This window comes from Pelmatolapia mariae, linkage group LG16_19, assembly GCF_036321145.2.
Source record: "Pelmatolapia mariae isolate MD_Pm_ZW linkage group LG16_19, Pm_UMD_F_2, whole genome shotgun sequence".
Taxonomy (NCBI): Eukaryota; Metazoa; Chordata; class Actinopteri; order Cichliformes; family Cichlidae; genus Pelmatolapia; species Pelmatolapia mariae.
Window position 1 is genome coordinate 58808079 of NC_086241.1, and position 24263 is coordinate 58832341.

The 24263-nt window shown below is 40.4% G+C and overlaps 1 protein-coding gene across 2 annotated transcripts in view; it reads right to left on the bottom strand.

Moving 5' to 3' along the window:
• fndc3ba (fibronectin type III domain containing 3Ba) overlaps positions 1-24263 on the bottom strand; it is an 85817-nt gene that overhangs the window by 41090 nt on the left and 20464 nt on the right. For both annotated transcript variants that reach the window (XM_063498800.1, XM_063498802.1), the window contains exons 2-6: positions 22047-22192; positions 18467-18542; positions 3214-3290; positions 826-1057; positions 494-653 (exon numbers count right to left, since the gene is read on the bottom strand). In XM_063498800.1, the coding sequence (XP_063354870.1) occupies positions 494-653; positions 826-1057; positions 3214-3290; positions 18467-18542; positions 22047-22163 (662 nt within the window). In that variant the 5' untranslated portion in view covers positions 22164-22192. The remainder of the gene's footprint in view (positions 1-493; positions 654-825; positions 1058-3213; positions 3291-18466; positions 18543-22046; positions 22193-24263) is intronic.

Genomic DNA, 24263 nt, shown 5'->3' on the forward strand with positions numbered 1-24263 from the left:
AAAAAAAATTCCTAGCAAAAGATTCCTTCACATGAGCTGTTTGCACACATGGGCAAAGTGGACAGAACAACATTTAGCAAGGTTGTGTTTGTGTTTATGGATTTTCACACTAATATTGGGTGTACTTTTTGCAGCTGAGGTTAACACATGATGCCTATGTAATCCCTGTGAACGCGTCAAATAACTGTGTGCTCTAATTTGAGTCTTTGTATTAGGAAAGGTGTGGGGTAGAGTTCACTTATTTGGACATTTGCAGCTGCAGCATGTAACGACTAGCACTCAGGCGTACATGTGAAAACAGGTCCATTCTTATTCCAAATGAACAGCTAACACATTAAAATTTTACACAGCTTAGTTAACTGATTTTTATATTACCTACATATAATGACATAAAAAATGAAATGAATATATAAATCATCAACATCGTGCCTTCAGAAGTCTAACCATTAATGAGTTGGCTAATCTTAAAGCGCATCTCACAAATGATGATCACCTGTATCCATTGTGTGCTGGCCCAAGGCTGCCCTTATAGGGAGTAGAGGGAGGAGAACTGACTCGATTCTGTCTCGGTTCCTTTAACTTTTTAGGTTGTGGCTTACTGTATGTATCCTCCCTCCCTATGAAGTTTGACATCCCATAAACTGGGATGATTTCTGCAAGGAAGAAGAGCATAGAAAATATTTCATGTTAAATTTCGTACCGTGCAGATTGTGTGGCGCATATTCGTAACTGAATTTTAACTCAATGTCAAAATCGGTGATTTATTTGTTTTTGCTTTCTTTTTTGTTTTTTTGCAGATGGTCTGTGTTCAGTCAGCACGAGTACCTGGATCGCCGTACATGGGGGGAAGGTGGTGTTGGTAGTACTGATGGGGAGGTAGCTCCCCAGGGCTGACGGGAGGATAGAAAGAGTGAGAGTTGGGGATGAAGTGAGGGTGAGGCAGGTATGGCGGCAGGTGATGTGTGGGGGAGAGAGCTGGAGAGTAGGAGGGAGGGTAGCACTCCGGAGACTGGGGGGTCACAACCACTCGGCGGACCCCTGTGGTATCTTCCAGCACCTGTGGGAGAGAGGAGAAAAGCTAAGTATGGGTTCACAGAACATGAAAATAACATTTTTAAAAAGCCTAAAAGACTAAGAAATGTGCGTCTGTGCGCCTGAATTTTAGTACCTACAAATCACGCAAGACTTGAAAAGTGCACAGTGCCTTTGACTGCTTTATATACTGTTGAGTAAAGGTTCCTCAGATAGTGCTGGCTTTAATTTAAGTCAAGTGATTCAGAGAACCGAGTGAATTGCCCATCATGCCAAGAGTACTTCACTGCCCATTATTTTACAAGAGCAGGTGCTCTGTCTGTTAAATGGTGGATATTTAATAAAAGAATTAACTGCATGATTTATCTGACAGCTAAGCGTGTACCAACAGGATGTGCGGTTCCTTAAAGCAATGAAAAACAAATGCTTTATCGTGTCCTTAGATGGCCTGCACATTTTTCTGACAACAAGCTTCAGAGAACTGCCTGAAATTAGCATAGATTCCATACATGTATTCATTTTCACTCGGACACAGATACAGACACACATTCCAACTATTCAGATACTTTCACAGGCCTGCATTCCAAGAAGAGAGCAAACACACACTCCCTGCAGAGAGGGGGAAGTCATCTGCTGGTCCCTAACAACAACAACACCGCACACTATCTCTCTCACACACACATACACTAAATAACACCACCGTGAAATCCCCACACAAACTGAGAAGCAACAGACACCACACAAAGAAAGATGGTGGGGAATGAAAGAGGGTCAGGAGGGGAGGAAGAGAGTTACAAAACTAATCTGATGTGAGAAAAACCTTGAGAGGGAGCAAATAGATGCAGAGGAGGAAGCCCGCTCTCTGCCCTTTCATCCCCTCTGTTGCACATGAAAAAACGACGTGTTTACAGAAAAACAAGGGCAAAGTCTCTGCAGGAGTATATGCAGACCAGGCCTCTACGCGCACACATTTATTGGCGAGGACACACACATTCCAAATATGAAGCACCCACAAACACACATGGCATCACAATGCAGGCATTAGTGAAAACTCCCAGAGGACACACATACACATGAGCACTTTAGACACATAAGACACAACTACTTCAACACACTACTGTCCACCACAGCAGTGCTCTTTCTCCTTTCACCCCTTCATGCAACCCTAACCCCCCCTTCCAAAAACATTTTGCCCAATGAATGCCTGTCTCCCGTATCATGCTTGTTTATCTAACAGTGACAGTGTTTCCCGCTCAGGCTTGGCTCAGTCCCTACTCACACACAACCACACACACACAAACACACACCCACGGTGAGCCAATGACCCGACCTCCATTGGGTAAGAGCACAATCTCGCCAACAGACAAACCACAGGATTTTTTAAAATCTTGTGAGGATAGTTTATTGACTTCTTTTTCCCTTCCTTTTCTCATTGTCCTGGTGTTGTTATCTAATAGAGAAAGTGCATACACTTTTCCTGTAGAGGACTCAAATATTAATTGAACCTAAAACTCCAAATTCAGCAAGTACTGCTTGGTGCTCTGTTGGGTCAAGAAGACCAGCGTGGTTGCTTCTCTACGACAGACAGAATAAGTGACTTTTGTGGGGGTCGAGCACAGGCTAAAAAAAACTATCATCTGCATCCTTTACTAATGACTACTAGACCCACTTCTGATAGCTGTTCAATAAAACACTATACAAGTACAAATTGCTTAGTCTATCAACCAGCCAGTGCATATATGTAACCTGCTATATTCTCCAGTTTTGGACTCTAACGCAACTACTTTTTACTGTTAACGCATGAGTTTGATTTATTACCATTTACAGCATCATAACAATTTTCCAGTGACAAGAACCAACATGCTGAAACAGTCTTCAGGCAGACTAATCGAGTGAACTGAAAAAATAAATGAACACTGGATAAATTTACATTAAAATATATTAAATTAAGGAATATCTGCATTTTTATTACTTAAAGAAGCCTCTTTTTGGTGGAGAAATGAGAAGCACTAGCTAATTTAGTGTAGTCGTGCATGAAGTATGAGCATGCATAAGACTCCCCCTGTGTCCGTTTTTTTTTTTCTTTACTCAAACTCTCCCACACAACCCAAACACGATAAACATAAAAAATACGTCAAAGAGTATCAAACTGAGGAAAAATACACACAAAAATAAACTAACCTGTGAGATGTAGCCTGGGGGGACGTGGATGGGAGGGATCGACCCATTTGGGGACATCATGGGAACTTCAGCAGGACCTGTGAGGAAGGAGAAGAATTATTTACTCAACCAGGCAACTAATGCTTAGATAAATTCTCATTTACATTCATCAGTTGGCAGTTCACATGCGGGGACATAAAGTAGACAGATACACTGAAGGTTGGGCTGTGTTATTTTATATTAAGCACTATAGTTACTTAGTCCCACAGTATGAAGATACTAGGAAATAAAGCTAATTAACCACTTAAAAATAAGAGTCTATTCCCTTCAAATCTGCTTGTATAATCTCAAACAGCTCACACATAAATATAAGCAAGCCTTTTCCTTGTTACTGGCTATTCAGCAGTACTATTATGATAATTATAGGTATAACAAATGAGGGTACATGGCTGCTTACTGAGAAATGAGGTTTCTACACTGAAGGAGAAGTATGCGAATCTAAATAGAATTAGCAGACTGAAAATGATGTTGACTTTTCCACTGTCTAAATATCCCCCCCCTTAAAAAAATCTCCCCGTCTCCCTCTTCCTCTGTCTTTCTGTGATGGAGGTCTGCGCCTGTTAAAGTCATTGGGACCCCATCGGGACAGCTGGAAGCAGACCTAGCCTCAGAATAAATCACACTGCACAGAGGCCCTCACTACCTCCAAGCACACATGCTACTATGAAGACACATTAACATTTTTTTCCCATGTTGACAACACTTACATACTTGTTGACTATTCTAAAATCTAGTCTCCATTAAAGGGTTATTTTTTATCTTTTCAGCTGCTTTACCATCTACCTCCATACTTCACAGCCTGTTTTCAGGGTTTTCTCCTCTTTCCCCAGCTTCTGTTATTACTCACATCCTTTCTTCCCTCCAATATTACTCATTTGATCCTTGCCTTCCTTACTAAGTTTATCCTTTCCATACTTCATCAATGATCTTTATCATCTTTTCTCCGTCCTTCACATCAGCCCTCCATTACTCACCCACTTTACTGACCTCTCATCAGCCAAACAAACAGGTAACAGTACAGTAAACACACACCCACCTACACACAGAAATACAACCTGAGCAAAGTCTGCAATGTGGATTAATGTGTGTGTGTGTCTGTTTGTGTGTGCGGTGACTAGGTCACAGGTATGAAGAGACAGGCCTCTTTCAGTCTAGTCTGCTCCCCTGCCATGGAGACTAGAACTGCATATGAAAGTCTCCATTGAATAGAAGGTCATAGCTTGGGGAAACACACACAGAGCTGCTCTACACCTCTTTCCACCACTGCTCATAGCACACTTTCCCCTCTTACTCACACACTGCCCCAATCACACACACACACTCTCTCAGGCATCGTCACTCAGACACGCACACACACTTGGCAAACAGACGTGTGTTTGGACAGTCTCTGCTGCCTCTGTGCTCTTCACTCAGCAAACAGCAGCATTCCTCCAGTCACACACACACTGAACATTCCCATCCCTGGCCCCCAGGACTGGACCCAACAAGCCTAACTACCCCCCAAACCATTGGCAAAATACAAGACACTCTTTGTCCTGCTATTCAACACACACACACACACACACACACACACACACACACACACACACACACACACACACACACACACACACACACACACACACACACACACACACACACACAGAGCTGTCAAGTCATACAATATTAGACTGACTTTCATTCACAAAAGCCCGAGATAATCACACGTTTGTATGTGTCCATCAAAAGGCTTTCAATCGTGTTTGTTTGTGCGCAAATGTACAAATAAGTCACTGTGGTCCTTGATTCACACTGTGGTAACGTCACGCTCTGGTCTCACCCCCAGCTCTACCCTTTAAGCACCACGAATAGAGTCACAACTTCCTCTGCCTAATCCTACTGGAATCCTAGACAACACAGCTAACCAACCCCGCTCCCCTTTGCTTTTCCTCTTCTCATCTTCCATCTGTTGCTTCTTCCGCCTCTGAGTTAAAGAGAGGTCAGGGCAGAGATGAGATATGAAGTCATATCCTAGATGGCATGCAATGATATGACTCTACCTGCACCACAGCAAGGAATCAGCACGTGTAATGAACCACAACAAGAGACAATCAGAGCTGCAAAGACTAGTTTAATTCCTCTGAGGAAATATTGCTCTGTTGTGAGCCTACGGTTTTGAAAAACTCTCAAAAATCAGACATACACACATTTGCTATTTCTTGTTGTCAAAGGTATCTCTAGGCTTCTCTTTGCCCTAATGGACTCATTGACATTTACAAATTAAAAACACCTCCAGCTATGATATTATGGTTGCTAATAATCATTGATAAGATGTTATCAAAGTTAAGGCAAAGCTTAACATTTTTGATGTTTACAAGGCAATCAGGAATGTGACATGTAACATTTCTGGCTCTAAAAAAAATCAGACTCATTGACATAAATGTTACTATGCCCAACCTAGTCAGACTGCAGTTGCCACTTTGTGACAATGGTCGTCATTCTGACATGAAGCCAACAAGTTCAGAAGCCATCACATGATGGAAAGCAGTGTCTGAGGGTAGGTTTAGATCTTACTTATGTTTTCTGATAAAGAACACTGCACACAAGTTGCTTCCACAGCAGGAACTAAGCAGTCCTGACTGGAAGGGTTAATGAAATAAATCTGAGGTCTGTGGTCTAATGTGGGGGGTTCATCTGGTGGTCAATGACATATTCTAGTTTGAGAGACTATGCTTCAAGAAATCAAAGAGGACCACAGGAATTAATACAAAGTATGTTTTGTATTGCACAGAACAGAGATAGAAATAGCACAACCATGACACACTCGGGGCAATACAGAAGAATGGTTAGAAAGGTGTCAAATAACAAAAAAAAAAAACAACAATGTCATCATGAGCAATAAGTGTAGTGAAGTGAAACAAAATAATTGCATTCTAGTGACACAGAAACAAAGCAATGAAAATAAAAAAAATCACAGCGACAAAAAACTCAAGCTTACTGAAAAAGCAGAACATATTCAGATCACTAAATTAATTCTATCTAAAATACATTTAGACACTTTATTTTTAAAGGGCCACCTTCAAAAGTGTAGTATTTGTCACTGAAGAATTACACATGAAAATATATACACATGCCCATAATAAGCATCCTGTCTCATCCACACACACATAACAAACAGTCTCATTCACACAGACACATGTAGACAAACAAACAAACAAACACACACACACACACACACACACACACAAACTTGTGTTTCTGTGCAGCTCCTCATACATACATTCATGTACATACACATACACAGACACAGACTAAGAAGATGATGCAACACTTCAGATGCTTCCCATGTTACAGATGTCTTTAACAGCTGTGGCAGGGCCCCCTAAACACAACAAAAATGCTGCAAGACAAAAATGTGGCCTGTCACACGATCAATTACTTACCTCTGTAGTAACGAAATAACTTATACACACTGCATAAACACACATCTGTTGATGGGCCAACACTACTGACAGTTAGTGTAACCCAACAGTGTGTATTAGCATCTTGTTTTTTCCAGCAGAATGAAGCAATAATCAGCTTCTAGAAATAAGCAAACCACTTTCTCTCTTTCCCTTCATTCCCTTCATCACTAAACATGTGGCTACCACATTGAAAGGAAACACAGACCCTCATGGGATAGCATATGTGCACGAGTGTGTGTGTGTGTGTGTCTGTGATACTGGTATTAAAACGAAAGAGCCTGTTTGCAAGATGACCTACATAGAGAACAACTAGCCACAAATGGATTTCCCGATAACAGAGAGACACACACAAAAAAAATCATTTCTAGAAAGATTTCTAGAATGCTTTTCCTTTATCTTAAACGTACATCACAGTCACAGACATACAACCTTTGTATCACACAATCAGAGCCTCATGGAGGCAGCTGTTTTATCTACATGGGTACAAATGTACCAGTTTGTGTGTATGTTTATGTAGGAGCAACTGTGTATGTGTGTGTCTGGGTCACTTGTGACGTGGCGTTGCCTGGAAGTTATGTAAGCATCAGCGGGGTAATGTTATCTGTCCTAGGAGCTGCAAAAGACACTCCAACGACAGTTTCCTCTACTGCCTGGCCAATCCATGCGCACACAAAATACACACATGCATGAACACTAAAGAGCCAATTGTCATGTCAACACTGAATGCTAATTTATGCATTAAAAAGAAAAAACACGCAAAAGCAAGCAGCAGCTGCACAAAGATGTTTTGTAGTCAGCTGATATGGGCACTAGAAGCTTCCACAGAGAAAAGGACTCGGAGAAAGATGGAACGAAACGTGGACCGTGATGGGAAGTGTAATAAAAAAATAAGACAATAAGAGTAAGAGAGAGCGTGCTTAAGGTGGAAACATGGGAGAAAGCTTCAGAACTACACAGTGTACTACATATACACTGTGTACAAAGATACACACTAATACACAAGTTACAGCCCTACAATAAATCTCCGGTGAGTCAACTCCACCGGACATCTTTGCCACGGGGAGGGTTTCTCAGTGATGGAGGAGGAAGTCAGAACTTCCTGTGCTGCTCTGCCCCAAGTCCTCTGCCCTCATGACACTTACACACTACAGTGTGACAGAAAAACTAGCTTTGCATGTCAAAACCCCCCAAAAAAGTCCTCTACAAACAAGTATAAAGAAGCACATATTCACACTTCTGATCCTGAGCCCATGTTCTGTGTTTGCAGCACAGACTGTAATTTAAGCAAGCTGCTGATTTGCTGTGGAATGTAAATCAAAAGTTGGGCAGTTTCTACATTTGAACACTGGGTCATATCTTAAGTACATACTGTAGTGTGTATGCAGGTACGTGTAAGCACATTCCTTAATATGACTGAGCTTCTTTGAACTTCTAAACTCAAAGTTGCATAATGGCATCATAAGAAAACAAGCAGAAAGTATTATCGCTTATGCCAGCTGATGAATATCAGTGCCATGATGACTTCATTAGGATCTGACATCAGCACATTATGAGCTAAAGTAGAAGCAATAAGGCTTGTAAAACCAGCACTATATTTTATTAGTCCATTGGCTCAAGCTCATGTTTCTCCTGTCCGTACATATGAAAAATAAAATAATAACCCAATAAGTTTCCACCCCAACTTGCACAAAAAAAAAAAAAAATTCCTATCAAAGCTTTCATTTAAATGGTTTTGGAATCTGCACTGAGATTTTCAGCTCCACCTGTGGTTGCCTGCCCATAGGCACTAGCTGAGGTTGTCATCCTTGTCCCTATTTGTGACAATATTGAAGTCCAAGTATAACCTTTTTCTGCTTTTTCAGTTTTGTCTCTCCAGTTAACCCTGTGGCTCTGCTCATATCCAGCTTCAATTCTTTGATTTTTTAAGATTAATGCTGCATCCGACTCAATAGATAAACGCTAATCTGACAGTAATAAGAATAACATACATGTCAAAAATATATTCACATATATCCACAGCTATATCTAAATAGTAATCTATGTATAATTTGTAACAAACATATATATCATGCATCTATTTAAAATATTCCATAGTGGTCAATCAATTTGCGACTGAAACTATTCTACATTTTCCTAAGACTTTTGAGAAACTTTGGCTTTTTTTTTTTTTTTTTTTTTACTTATGTAGCTTTTACTTATGCAGATTAGTTTCAATGAGCTCAAGTGTGGGTGAGGACGGGCCAAGACAGCAGCAGCAATTTAAGTGTTTAACACCCAAAAGCCCCAAAGCAATAGAAAACATATGTGCGTTATTATAAATCAAATAGTCCTTTTTTTTTATTATTCCAACTTTCCAAATTTTCAGCTTTGTTATCAAATCTTATACACTGCTCCTGTGACAAAAATATATATTTTTTAACATGAACAATAGCTCTGGGACAATTTTAACTTTTAAAGACCAAATCTTCTTGAGTGTGATAACATGTTGGGGGGGGAAACGGCCCCCAATTTATCCCAAGGGTTACATTTTTCAAAATAATGTTAACATCTAAGTCTTATCCTGTCCTGATAACTGTGTAAACAGCCTCTAAGCATACAAGCCTAAATCTGTTTAGTGTTGAGCATGTAGCCTGTGTGCCAGCCCATACCTCCACCCAACCCAGATCTCTTGCCGGTTCTCCCCCACCCAGAGGAGGAGCGCCGTCGGCCGACCTACTTCTGCTGCTGGGTCTGCTCCAAAGGAGAGCAACGTAATGTCTGGAGGGACACTGAGCCCAGCCACGCTTTGTTCTCAAGATCTTAACATGTGCAAACACACACCCTTGCAGCTGTGCACACACTCACAGGCACCCAAATGTGCACGAACATGCAAAAGCCCTCATAAACTATGGCAAACACATCTTAAAAACAGCACGCAGAGTGGCCAGATACCCACCTGGGCACTGCGTATAAAGACATGATTGCTCATACGCAACTAATTTGTAGAACACACTGACATTTGAATAGTGCACACTGACAAAACCACGGTCACCTTGGCACACGCAACAAACAACAAAATAAGACGCACATGCATTAATTCAAAGCCAGACATAATAACAAACAAACACGCACACCAATCTTGCTTTTTCCAGTATTATCACGAGACTATTCGCATGCCTTTAGATACAATTGTTTTGGGACTGGTAACCATGCAACACACATACACTGCATGGGTCCAGCATACTTCACTTATCACTTGTCTGGTCGTGCACAGAAGTATACATGCTTGTAGACACGCACAAACACTTCTGATGTGCATAAGCAATAATACGTGCACACACAAATATACACAATCCAGACACTGATGACTCATTATATCCATTCTCTAATCAACTCTACATGTCTGCTCTCTCTAAGGAGAGAGAGAGTGAGAGAGAAAGAGAGAGAAAAGAGAAATGCAACAGCTGCTGGTGTGTAAACAGCGTCAAATAATCATTTCCTGCTCTGGTTCCCTGCTTCTTTCTTATTCTCACTCACTTGAATACTCAAAATGCATCAAAGCCTTAAACCTTGACCCACTAAGAGTCATATTTTTTCCATTTTTTTCCCGTGCTGTACACAACCTGCTACGTTTGTACCCAGCTGTACTCCTCTCCCATCCTCCCCTCACTTTCCTCCTCCTATCGCTCCACATGTTAACGTCGGGCATTCCTACTGTATGAGTCACAGTCTGAACAGCACCAAGTTTGTGTCCACCACAGAGAGCAGAGAAAGTGTGGAAGAGAAGAGAAGAGAAGAGAAGAGAAGAGAAGAGAAGAGAAGAGAAGAGAAGAGAAGAGAAGAGAAGAGAAGAGAAGAGAAGAGAAGAGAAGAGAAGAGAAGAGAAGAGAAGAGAAGTTGTGTGAATGTCAGTGGAAAGAAAGAAGGCGAGACTGGAAGGCCTAGATTAGCAGGGACTTTCCCCTGCTCTCCATCGCTGAATTCCACTGTTTCTGTGTTTGTGGTGCAAGGGTGGGTGTGCATGTCCCCTGGCTGTTAGTTGATCAAACAACCAAAGAGGTGAAGATATGGTTGGTACTTTGTTTATAACCTGTACATAGGAAAGAAAAATACTGAAAAGCATCTTTTAAAAAAAAGTTATTATTTATCCGGTTATTCCTTATATTCCTAAATGGAAGTCCCACTAACTAACATGTACTTTTGCCCAATAACATCAGATCAAGGAGGGAAAAAAAGAGGGGTTTCCCTACAAAATCTAAAAAACCCTGATGTAAACATTCACATGTGGAATTTCTGCAGCTGTGCAGTGCTTTTCACATTAACTGAATCCAATATGAAAAGCAGCATGTGCATCCCGTGGAGAAGATGCAATATCTTTAATGTTCCTACTAGTGTTATGATTGGTTTTATTTACATAAAAAACATGCAAATCAGCAAACTTGTGTCATTGTTGTGAAAGTGAGACTAAAATTAAAAAGAAAAGATACAAACACAGCAAGAATCAGAGAGAGAGAAGCAAGGGAGGAAGTGACCGAGGCTGAAAAGAGAGGGAAGAGGAGGAGAAGGAGGGAATAAGGTTGGAGAGCGGGAGAAGTGCTCCAGCTGTACCCTGAGCTTCAAGACAGCCAAGAATTTCATCCCTGGAAAAGATCTTTCTTTTTCTCCATTTCTCCGGAAAAATCTGGGAGTACTCAGCTGCTGTTTGCCCACGCATCAGCTTTCACAGTGTCTTACACATAAAGACAAACCAGTATTCTCAAGAGTTTTCGTCACCCTTCTCTTTCCCCTTATGCAGCCTTCTCCAGAGCTGGCAGACTAGACCAAGTCAGCAGTAGCACAGGGGTGGCTAGGGTCATAGAGGAAGTAGCCTCACCCAGAATGGATGGTAGCAGGCACGACCAAACATGCAGCATGTGATTCTCTCGGTCTCCCTCTGCGCCTCGTTTTCATTCTGCCTGTCTTCCTTTATTTACTTTGCTTCATTCTATTTTATTTCAGCTGTATCTCTCCCTCCCTCCTTTCCTCTGCCTTTTCATGCCCTACTGTACGAGGGCATTGAGTTTATAAGTGAGGACTGGGCAGGGCATACACAATTAAGTCTCTTTTTCTCTCTCCCTCTCTGCCTCTATCTAAACCACGCACAGAAAAGTCAAGCTTTTAGCCACCGTGTATCAAATGAACCAAACCAATTATCTCTGTCCTTTTGATACTTACAAAGTACTTTGCAGTGCAAAATGCTGAAAAAAAAGCAGGTATCCCACACACACACACACGCACAAAAATGTGATCTCTCTAGGCACATAGAGATCGCATTCCATTACACACCACCTGGAGGGAGAGTCCGTTCCCATGGCGACCAGTTTCCCAAAACCAGGAGGACTTAACACCAAGTTAAGACATACACACACTAAACACACCTCTAGAATTAGTTTTACATCTTGCCTAAGGGCATACAGTCTTGGAGGTAAAAAGGTCTTCCTTTGCCCAGCTGTCAAGGTAAAAATAATAAAATGAAATGCATACAAAGGCATGCACACACCCAAACACACAAGATCTCTCTATTATTAGATCCCTCTGCACCATGGGGCCTTATGACCAAACCCATTATCCTTATTCTTTTCAGTGAAATATGAAGCAAACTACAACAATACCGATTTAGTCGTTATTAAGTTAAAATATCTTTAAACAGAGGAGGAAGAAGAAGAATTAATTAGTGAAGCATATATTCAATTCCATTAAACGTTTTTAAACCACTGGGTTTTCCAGAAAAAGAGCATTCTTGCAATGCTGAACAGAAGCCATATTGCTCTACCCTGTGAGAAGCTGTGATTTTATATATAGATACTGTTTTCTTGGGACAGATTAACAATTCAAAAAAGTACATTAGGCAATTTAAAGCTGTGGATGCAAGTGTCTCGAAAGGCTGTGCAGGCAGAGAAAATGGGAATTTAGGGCATTAATATACTGTACAGGAAATTGGCTATTGGATTAATTATACTTTGGGCAAAATGCAAGTGCAATATTAATTAAAAAAATGCATTCATTTGTCAAATCACACACACAGACAAAAAGAAGGCAAACAGATTGAGAAACACTTGCATGAACAATTTCCATTTTATCAGATTTACAAAAATAAAGCATAAAAACACAATAAATCCTTTTAGCTGACAGTTCAGCTAGATAACAGACATCAGTCAAACCTGTCATTGCACAGCAATTTTCATTCAGTCTACTGTCACAAAATTGAGTATTCCGATTTCAAGGAAGGCTTGTTAAAAGTTCCTCGAACAACCACCCCTGCTTACAAGCAGCACCAGGATGGTCCGAAACAGTACCGTAAATTAAGGATTTCAGGGAAAAATGTATTTGTGTGTTCTCCCCCAGCTTGTTTAGAACCATCTGGCAAGGTGTAAACACAGACTGAGACTTTCCACTGTATTTCTCTCAACCAGCTATTTCCATTTACATCAAAGGGTTTGCAGTGTAGCAGTGTGCACTCTGTGCAGAAGGCCGGTCAAAGAAAACCTTGATAACCCTATGTAGCGACACAGTGAAGCCAGTAAGAGACTGAGCAAAAAGCTGAAGTTGAAACTGAGGAAAATGGAGAGATAAATGAAGAGAGTAGTCAGACAAAGAACAAACACAGAGGAGGTACACCTAAATTTCCTCCATCAACCCCTTATTTTCCATATAAGTTTAGGTTTGTTAAATTTGAGGACAAAACCATGTTTAAAATAACAATATGATCAATCGACATTTTTTCCACAAATATAATCATCGAATTTTACGAAACTGGATCCAAGACAACAGACAAAAGCAAGGGACAAGGGAAGAGAGTAACAATCGGGGGGATCCAAAAAGATTAGGTATGAGCAGAGCGCACACCTCTAATGGCAAAAGACAACAGATCTTGCCATGATTCATACAGTACCCTGCTGTGTCCAGATGCAGAGAAACACTGGCAGGGTCCACCATAACCATTGTGTCTCAGAGAAAAAAAAAATGCCTCGGCTAACAAGGCCTCAGCAGAGACCAGAACCACATTTTCCATTATGCCACTGCAATATAACAGCAATGAGAGTGGACTGCATGCAATTCATCCATTGCAAATTCAGAAATCAGTGTAAAAGGAGAAACATCAACCAATTCTTTTGGCTTAATATGAAGTCCCAACAGCCTGCATTTATATTTGATTATATTTCTTATATGAAGAATTGTTTCACTAATCTTTTTGTGGCCCATTAAAATTGGAAGAAAAAGCAATAAAGAAAAGAACAAAATGTGTGATTTGAGCTTTCTCTACTCTCAAGGGACAAAACAAAATAAGAGCATGTGGAATCGCAGGATAATCTTTGGGATCTATACCGTCAAGATAAAGAAATTACGCAAACCAAAAGTTGGAAGTGAAATATACTTTGCACATAGACCTCTCCGAATTGCATTATGTAACACAGACAGAAAAGAAATGTAATTGAAAACATTAGAAATACACAGAGAATGTTCTAAACCAGGGATGTCAAACTCACTTTACATCATGGGCCACATGCAGCCCATTTTGTTCTTAAGTGGGTTGGACCAGTGAAACTCCACTTTCCTTCACTGTAAGAACACTTAACTGAACATTTGATCCCTGAGATGTCTTAATATCAGAAAACGAAATGCAATTTCAGCAGTACGTCCCAGTTTTTCTACATGATTTGTGTGTAAATTACAGAAAAGATTTTGGTAGCTCATTGTCCAGACTGTCCAGTATTTATAAAACATAAAGTTTTGGTTAATTCCTTTTATTTAACCAACATTTTTATAGTAGATTCTAAAAACAAGAACATTTCTGTCATTTAATTATCATCCAATTGCTTAACTATTTTACTACTACTTAACTATTCATGTAGTATGAATTGCAATGGGAAAGTACTACTGCTACTACTGTAAAACACAGCCAAAAGACCAAAATCTTTGTACACAACATATTTTCCAAATCTTTAAACTACACCAGATTCAAGTCTTCGCCAGGCTGATTCTGGCCCACAGGCCTTATATTTGACACCATTGCTCTAAACCAACCATTCTTGTGTTAAGGAAAGAATTTACCGATTGAAATCCCGTTGTAGTACCAATGTGCCAAAAAAAAGTTTCTGTGGAAACAAGACATCCTGGTTGTGGGGCTATTAGACTTTTTTTTTTTTTTTTTTTTTTTTTACAGATAATCCACTTTAAAGGCTTTCTCAAGACCTTTATGATACATTTGCTTGTTTGTACTGGCACCAATCTGGTGAAATGGATCTTGAGTGTCTCATTCTACAAAGCATGCCCAATCAGAGGAGCGGTGTTCCATGGTGCTGGCTCTGGCTTTTACAGATGTTCGGTTTGGTTCTTTGGTAGCGGGTCATGCAGCAAGACAACAAGCCTTAGCACACATGGTCCACCAAGCATAGTCAATTAAAAAAAACCAAAATCATAGCGTTAAGCAATGCAAGAGGCGAAAGTTCTCCATTCACTGTGAAGGACACACTAACAGTTACTACTCATACTTCTCAGCCTCACAGATACATTTATTATATTACAACAGAGAAGTATAGATAATTCCAAGTGTCCACAGAAGACCAAGGCAAACAAACCCCATGTATTATACTGAAATGCATTTTAAAAACACTGCAGCCAGTAAACTGAGGACTTACAGAATTACTGCTCATTAACTAGAAAACTAATCAACTGCTGCCCTGTGGTTATTATCAACTACGCCCTAAATTTCAGAAGAAATTAAGCTGGTGCCACCCAAACTTCATGATGTCATATTCTCCCAGGCAGGGCACAGCTTCCTGCTCTTCACCCTCTGGCCTCATCATCCCTCGTAAAAGTCCAACAAAGACCAAACAACACAGTAAACCAACACAGCCTTGTAAAACACACACAGACACACACGCGCACACAACGCATATTAACACACTCACATTCCAGAGCAGGGTGCTCTAACACACCCTCGAGAGTCTTGTCCTTTGATGTGAGTGTGGGAAAGCTCAGGGGAATTGTCTTAGTGGGGGAGGGGGACAGACGGGGAGACAGGGGGGCAAAAGGGAGGAGGGGGAAGGTGGGAACAGTGAGAGGGTAGGAGTGTGTGTGGGGGGTGGGGGGTCAGATGAATCTGGCCCCTGGACCACTGAAGGGTCATGCTGTTTCAACAAGGGATGGAGACATGCAGAGTCATACACATGCAGAGATGATGCTAATAAGTTGCTGGAAAGGATTTCAGGTCAAGATACAGTCTTTCACTGGATCAAGGAACACGCAGAAAGGGACACAAAAACAAGAGATGGTAAAGACAGATCTCTAACATATCTGAAAAGTGGTATAAAAAAAATAGCTTTAAATATATATTTTAGAGCATTGTGAATTATTTCAATATGCACAAAAAAAGCTCTGAAAGGATTTCATACGCCCTGAGGTTATGGGATTCGTGGACCTTAGTAAGATTTTATGTAAACTTTCAGCTAAAATAAAAGAACATAATTGAGCCTGTAGCAGTTAGCAGGGGTGTGGTTAATGAGCAGTACTTAACATCAATCCGGCAAATACAATAGCCTCTTCTCTGCTCCAGGTTTGCCTTAAGGTCAAGACAGATGAATGAGAGGAATAAAAAGGCAAAGGGAGGGAGGTAGCAGGAAAAGATGATGAGAGGAAGGAAGGGAAGAGAAGTGAGGAGAGGAGAGGAGAGGAGAGGAGAGGAGAAGGAAGGTCTTGTGGTTCATATGAAAGAATCTTTTCTGGCTGCTGCGTTGACGTCTTCAGGCTGGTCCTGCCTTGGCAGAGCATCCATGTCTGCGTGTGTACGTATATGCATGTTTGCATGCATGCACGTACCACACTGCAGCAGCTAAACAGAGGTTACTTTATATAAAAGCTGGTTCCTGGCTGTGCCCTGAGGTCTCTGTAATCTTGCTCTGTCGCACACACTTGCACACAAGTACACTGCAAAGCAAACACACAAGCAGGGCCACAAATACACAAGCATGCGCGAACACGAACCTCTGAGGTCTCACTAATCACACCGAGTCTCTCTAAAGTGCAACTCAGTTATCCTTCGGAACACACTGCCACACTCCACCTTTCATTAAACTCAGTGACCTCTTGCCGACTAAGATAGAGAGAAAGTTTCTGTGTATGTGTGTTTGTGCGTGTGTGGTCCTTCACATTAATAATATCTGCATTCAAAGAGGGCTCAAAGTCTGTAATGTTCCACCTAATTTGCTGTCTGCGACTGTAGTAAAAGGCACCAAAAAGGTGCACACAGACACACGTTGTGCCTTTGATGCCAAATTTTCAAGTACAAACACGCAACCACACAAACAAACAGAAAGCTGGCAGATCCCAGCTACATCAGTACTGTGTCATTTTGCAAATCACTATCTGGTATCCCTCTCATATATCCACTTTCTACATTAAACCATTCTTTCATCTGTCGTTTAGCTGTTTTTCTACAAGTCACTAATTCACTTATCTTATCTGGCAACTGTATCTTCCCATCTTTGCATTCATCCATTAAATCATGCACCGTTTCTATCTGGCTTTATCTGTGCCCATAGCTCTGCCTGGGGCAATCTCTCTGATTTGAGGGGAAAATTGAATTACAAGGCGGGTGGAGGAAAAGGTGGTGGGATGCCATTTGTTACAACACAGTGTTGTGGTAATGCGTCTTTTTTGTTTTGTTTTTTTTTAATAAATGGGCGACAGTGACTGAGTCGAGACTGCTGTCTGAAAAAAAAATCTGTCTAAAAAAAAGAGAAGGAGCGAGTGAAGAAGACGCAGATAGAAAAAGACTGAGAAGAAAACAAAGATGTCCTTTCAAAGTTACATTTCTGACATCATCAAAGTGAGACACAATTTCAGAGTTGTGGGAAATCCCGTGTTACTGCCACCTCCTTCCGTCTTTGAGCGATCCTAAGTGGCTTATATTTCCAGTCTTTTCATGCACTGCTATCTGATGCAACCACAGTGAAGCCATGGCTGCCCACTCTGTCTAAATCTGTCATTGTGTAGACTATGCTTTCAACTAGCTGTACTTCATTTGGAGATAACACCCTTAGATCCCATTCCACTTGCTTTCCTTTTCCTCTCCCAAAGTTCTTCCTGCATTATTGACAAGTCTACTAAAAGGTCTCACCGTTTCTGGAGTTTCTGCATTTGTAGTCCTATATATACACTCGGAATTTCAAAAGGGTTGAAATCCAGCTGGAAAACACTTCATTTCCTGGCTTTCTGATTAGAAAAATAAACCATTAAACCATTAGCCATTGTGGTGGTTAATGATACAGTCCACACTAATACGGACTGTTTAAAAATAAGTAACTTACTGGCCTGCGTGTGCAAACACATGAGAACTGAAATGTCTGTCTCTCTGTGTTGGCTCTACCATGTACTGGCAGACTGTCCAGGAGTTAAGTCTGACCATATAGAAAGGAAGACTTTTGAAAACTCTCTGAGACTTTATTGGACAGCTACTCCTTTGTCATTGCTATGGTTTTCTCTGGTAATGGATAATACTCAAAGTAAAAGTCGAATATTTGCTTTCACATTTACCAATCAAAGATTTCTAAGCATAGACTGCATTAACATTATTTGTTTTTCCGTAAATGTTTTTAACTTTTAGGAGTCAGCCCAAAGATCTCATTTAAATCTTGTTCAGCCAGGATATAATTAAAATGATGGGTAATACTCTGTCTCACAGTGACAAACATCAGAGCGGCCACCAGGCTACATGTTAATATGATAACGTAATAATATCGTAGAGGACTGACCCTGGATGCATTGCAGTGAGCCGTCCTCTGCCCGGATGGTAAACGTCTCCCCCGGGTTCACCTGCACCAGGATTACCTGCACGAACACATAAGAAATCAAATAAAAAGAATCAATCAAACTTCGTGACAAAAATATATATAATTTAAGGAGAAAAACATGTATTAAACATTTTTTCTTTAGCAATCATAGAACAGGACAGATACTCAGCTAGGCAGAGCTTGCAGCGGTGACATAACACAATAACCATCGGCTCTCATAGTAGGGCAGAGAGTTCACACATATGAATGAGGTGTTAGATAAGCTAATGGTGACACTATTGCTGCCATCTCACAGACTCTTATTTAAGAAAAGCCTTCATCTTTTAACCACTCTTACAAGAATAAAACAAGTATGCACAAATACATTTAACAGACAGATGGAAGCACACACAGACAGGTGAGCGCACACAAATTAATTCAAAACACATGACACCGTTTCGATTTCTCAGCGCTTCTGCCTAATGTGCCTGAGGGGAGAACGCATGCACCTTACCGTCATATTTTCCGCATACAGATTGTTCAGAGTGTACACGTGGCTGTAGACATGAAACAGGTGCCCCTCCATTGCACACACACACACACACATGCACGTATTCAGGCACACACGCATGCACACACAGGCACAGCCCTGTCTATGCTCTACAGGTGTGCTGCTGTAAAATCCTCATATCCTACGTTCCTTCTGTAGTGACTGCATCTTCTCCCATCTCAGCGCTAACCTGCTCCTCTCCCTCAGTCACACACACTCACACACTTCCTGCTCTGTCTGCTGCAGCGGCTGCTGTTGCTATGGGAACCCCCAGCACAGGGTGACCCATGTTTCCCAAGGATTGAGAAAACCCCTGCATTAGACCATGTAGCTGTGCATGTGTGTGTCTGTGTGTGTGTGTACTGTTATACCGTCACATGTCAAGATCACTCAATGCGCAAAATAATCATGTAGCACATTTGTTTTGATATTATGACTGATTAATAAGACTATAATGACTCAGTCAGTAGTGATTAAGTCAAAGTGACCCAATTTTTCTACCTTTAGTTAGAATTATAGAAAACAAGCATATTTAGTTTTAAGATTAAAACCAGAAAAGGCTTCTAAGTGTAACCACTTATGATTTATGATTTAATAGCTCCTTTTAAAAGGCATCAATTACAAATTACATAAGTGCAAGAGAAGGGCTCTTTATTAAACACGGGGAGTTAAATTAGCAAACCCATACTGACATTATTCAACATTTTACATAAAAAGTGGCATATGGAAAACATTTCACTCAATGTTTCTATGGGCACTTTTGGACCACAGGATATCGTTCACAGTTCTAGGTTTTAGGGTCTATTTTCACTTCCATAGACTTTCTCTGCAAAAGAGTAACTGAAACAGGATTACAACTAGTGCAATTACATCACCTTATAGTTTTGAATGCAAATGGCACTCTTTGGTCTGAAAGTGGTAGTGTGATGTTGTTGAGCTATATCATTAACTGCATGGGTTACCATCTTTGCTCTCATGTTCCTTAAGGTCTGAAGTGTTTCTGAGGTGTTGTGAATATGTTCATTAAGATCTTGTACAGTACACTGGTTTCACACCAACATGGTTGTCACTAAAGCTTTTATGTTTTGAACTGTCTTCGGTGCACTTTTAGTGTTTCTTTCTCTCTTTAGATATTTATCTGGAAAGGCACCTATAACAAGTACAGCAGAGAAGCATTGCACCATTTCCTCACTGCTACCACTGCCGTAGGTTAACAAGAAAATTCCTCAGAAATATTGAAGGGAAGCGTGTTCTTCCTTTTTACTCACTAGTCTCTGACCCATTATTCTGATGCATTGATCATAAACAAAAGAAGTAGACAGCCTAAACACAAATACATTTGTGTTTCGGCTGTCAGATTTAAACAGACCCCTTCCACTATGGCTTACAAGTCTCATGCACAACAGTGGCCAGATATGGAAATGGATATGAATGACTGAATATTGCAAATGTTTTGGACAGTGCTTTACAGATAATAACTAAAATAAATGTTTTTAATCAGAGTGCAGATGGATTTCATAGCTCAAGCAATAATAGTCAATAATAAATTAGCGTACCTAAGTCCATTATGTGGTTATAAACTCTCAGAAGGATGAGAAGGCCAGCACTCTAATTGAAACTGAATAAAACGATTTACAGGCATTTCTTCGGCACGTAAAACTAAATGACCTTCCGACAACAAAGAAATGTGACCAATACTGTAGATCACAATAATATAGCTAATAGAAGGTTGTAACTGGAGCCTCTCATTGACTACATTGATGCACGTTTTTATGCAGCTACTTCAGGTTTCTATATATTTAAATACTATTACAGTAGGACAATTAAAAGTATTTTGATATTTGTTTTAATCACAATAGATAATTAGATACTAACTAATTTTTCGAAAATATAACTAAGAATTTGAACACACTGTTGGATTTGATGTGATGAGAGAGTCTCCATAGTGAATTTTGTTTTTACAGACAAATTATGACAGAATGCTCTTACACAAAAACAGTCATGTATGTATACATGATCTCATTGCATGTACCAAAGCCACTGACTGATAAACACAATCATAAACAGGTGAAGTTAGGTGGATAAAGAAACAAGGAAGCTGAAACTAAAGCAAGCCGACAAACACATAAGTATGTATTCAGACTCAACACAGACACTTGCGTGCCCACACAGAAACGAATACACACACATACACGCAGACAGACCAAGAAACAAACAAATAGACACACACACGCAGAGTCAAATCTATATAATCATCGGTCTAGATCACTGATTCCATACTGGGAACCAAGTTTTAAACTGCAGGGTGTTAGAATAAAAAGAGAGCCCTAACTGCTGTGTGCCGCAGCCAAAACCCCCCCATAACTGTTATGTGTTGCAGCCAAAACACTCCCACGATGCTTCCTCTGGGCTGTGAGGGAACAGGCTGGGGATGGTGCATAAACATCATCATCCTTCATATACCAAAAACACACGGTGTGGGGAAAAAAAAGAAAAAAAGTGTGTGTGTGACAACAAGATTAGACCGAGGTGAATTAACTGTGATGCTTTTCATTACGCCGATCGCTTCCTTTTGCCTGTGCAAAGCCCGGGTGCGGTTTTGTACTTTGAAGGTGATCCAGTTGGCTCTACAGCACCTGATAAGATCGGTCTGTCACAGAGAAGCAGATGTCCGTGTGCAAACTATTGCAAGTAAAGGCTTGAAATCTATCAATAAAGCCATTCAGTGTTTTAAACATTGCCTTTAAAGCTGCCCCAAAGGAATAAGTAATGCATTTGAATATACCTGTATGTATTTAGTAGTTTATCTTCTGTGACACACGAGGGCTTTTCTCTAGCAATTTTTATGGCAACAATCCATGTGGTATGTGCTCAACTGACAACAGAGAAGTGCGCGCTGTACTGTTTGTTGTACACTGTTACATTCATCTGACTAATATGTTTGTTCAGCAAGAAATGCACATTGCAGGCATGCGTGTGCGTTTGTTCGTGTCAGCGTGAGCGAGTATTTACCTGCTGTGTCGCATCGCCGTTAACCATGTGAGGCATGAGAGGGACCTCCCCGTTCAGGAGGGGGGGCGGAGCCAAGTCCAGCGGAATCTGGTCTGTCATCATCATTGTGACGTACATTCATGGAGAAATTGACTGAACTGCCCTACCTGGGAAAGTACAGAAATAAGAAATACATCAGTTACGAGCATTCATTCATTTAAAAGTCTGAAACTTCCTTGTGCTGAATGATTTTCTTTGAAGCTACTGTTGGCTATATTTCAAACATTCAGCTAAAAGAAAAGGCACATTTCTTGTCTGACCAGATTTTTAGTTTCAGATCATCAAACCTACTTTTTGGAAGGAACTGTTGGACATTTTTGGGAAATATGCTTATGTCCATCTTGGCAAAATGTCTTTCCTTTTTAAACTGACCTGGACCAAGAGGACAGCTAGCCTGACTTAGCCACAATGACTGGGAGCGGGTTGAAGCAGCTAGATAGGCTCCATTTTAATGTAACACAATCTACCGACAAAGCTCCCCAAGTCACAAATTAAGTCTAGTTTGTTTAATTTTTACATAAACTGAGTTATAAAAAAAGGCTTTGAGTTTTTTATGTTAAAGTAAACTTATGAGCTGCTGGATGTAGCTTCATTCTGAATGGGCAGACACTAAAAAGACATTGACTTTCTACTAAACTCTCAGTAACAAATATTTAACCATTTTGCAATTAAATTTAAACCTAGACTGTGCCCCACCTGTATTTTGCCAGCCTCCCAGTGTGTTTGCATTAGTGTTTACTGTGCAGATTCCTGATTAACAAAGCAATTTTCCACTTCATGTAAGCGTGAAAACCTTCTTGAGGCACTTTTATTAAATTTGTCTGCTTTGTTTAACTGTAGCCAAAACAGTTTTCATCCCAATGTGGATAAGATCTTGGATTTTTTTTTTAACTGCTATATTTCTAATAACAGAGGTAGAGGTGAAAAATGATACAGCGACATATACTCAAAGGAATAAAACTAGAATGAGCTACAGCAAAGAATTTAAAAAGTTTGCAGACAAACGCAGAGATACAGCAAGATTGATTTTAGCAAGTATAACAAAAAATACAGTTTTGCATAAGAGGAAACAAAATAGACACATAGAAAAGGGGCATTATTCCACTGTTTCAGCTCACAATGAATTTGCACAGGCATATCAGCTTTCATAAAATACAACAAGTCATATCATGTCAATATAAAGGAAAAAGATTAAAGAGGCAAAGGAAAATGGAGATTAGAGTGAGAGACTAATTCAAAGCTCTTCACCATCAGCAATAGTCTGGTAAAATAGAGGAGAGATTATATCCTGTTTGGAGGATTAATTTTATGAAAGAAACACTAAATGAATATGGTCTGGCTCTTATAGGTGAATAGGGATAACTGCACCTGCTCGTAGCTTTGAAAATATAACACAGAAGACGAGCATTACATGTAAACATGCAAAGAGACTGCAGGAATGGGAAGTCTTTTGAGGTCTTCTGAGGTCAGCTGTGTTGGCACTCTTTGCAGAGTAACTGGGAGCTAAATCTGGAGATGGTTTCTTTGCTTGCATAATAAAGCGGTAGCAGTAAAACCAAAAAGCATAACTATGAAAAAAATAAAAACAACAACCAGTGCCATTCATCTTAAGTGGAAAATAACATGGCATCACCTAAATGGCTACAGGGGGAGAATTTAAAGGAAGCCAAGCGACATGTGTCAGCCGCGCACGTGGTCTTCATTAGGGCTGAAAACCAAGTGGCAAACCCTAACCTTAACAGTCAAAATGTATGTACTTCTACGTACACACAGCGAAAACCACGTAGATAAACACGCAAGTGTACCACTGAGGTACAGTTACATCACCCATGTAACTCATGCAGATGGGGGAAATATATACACACCCACGCATATACAACAGATAAAACCAGGAACCCCAGCCAAAATATTCTGCAAGAGCAACCAAAGCTCACACATAAACACATACATAAGCACACACATACAGACGTGCACAGGTTCATTGCCAGAGGTGGATTTCTCAATGACGTATGGGTTTAAATTTAAGGCTGCTGAGTGAAATCGCAGCTAAGGAGCTACTGACTAATGGCTCTAAGCTGCTATTAGCACACATATGATACACATACAGGATCAAATACTTTAAGTGAATGAAACCTATAAGATATCCATTGCACTCACTCACAAGATCGCTAAAAAGAC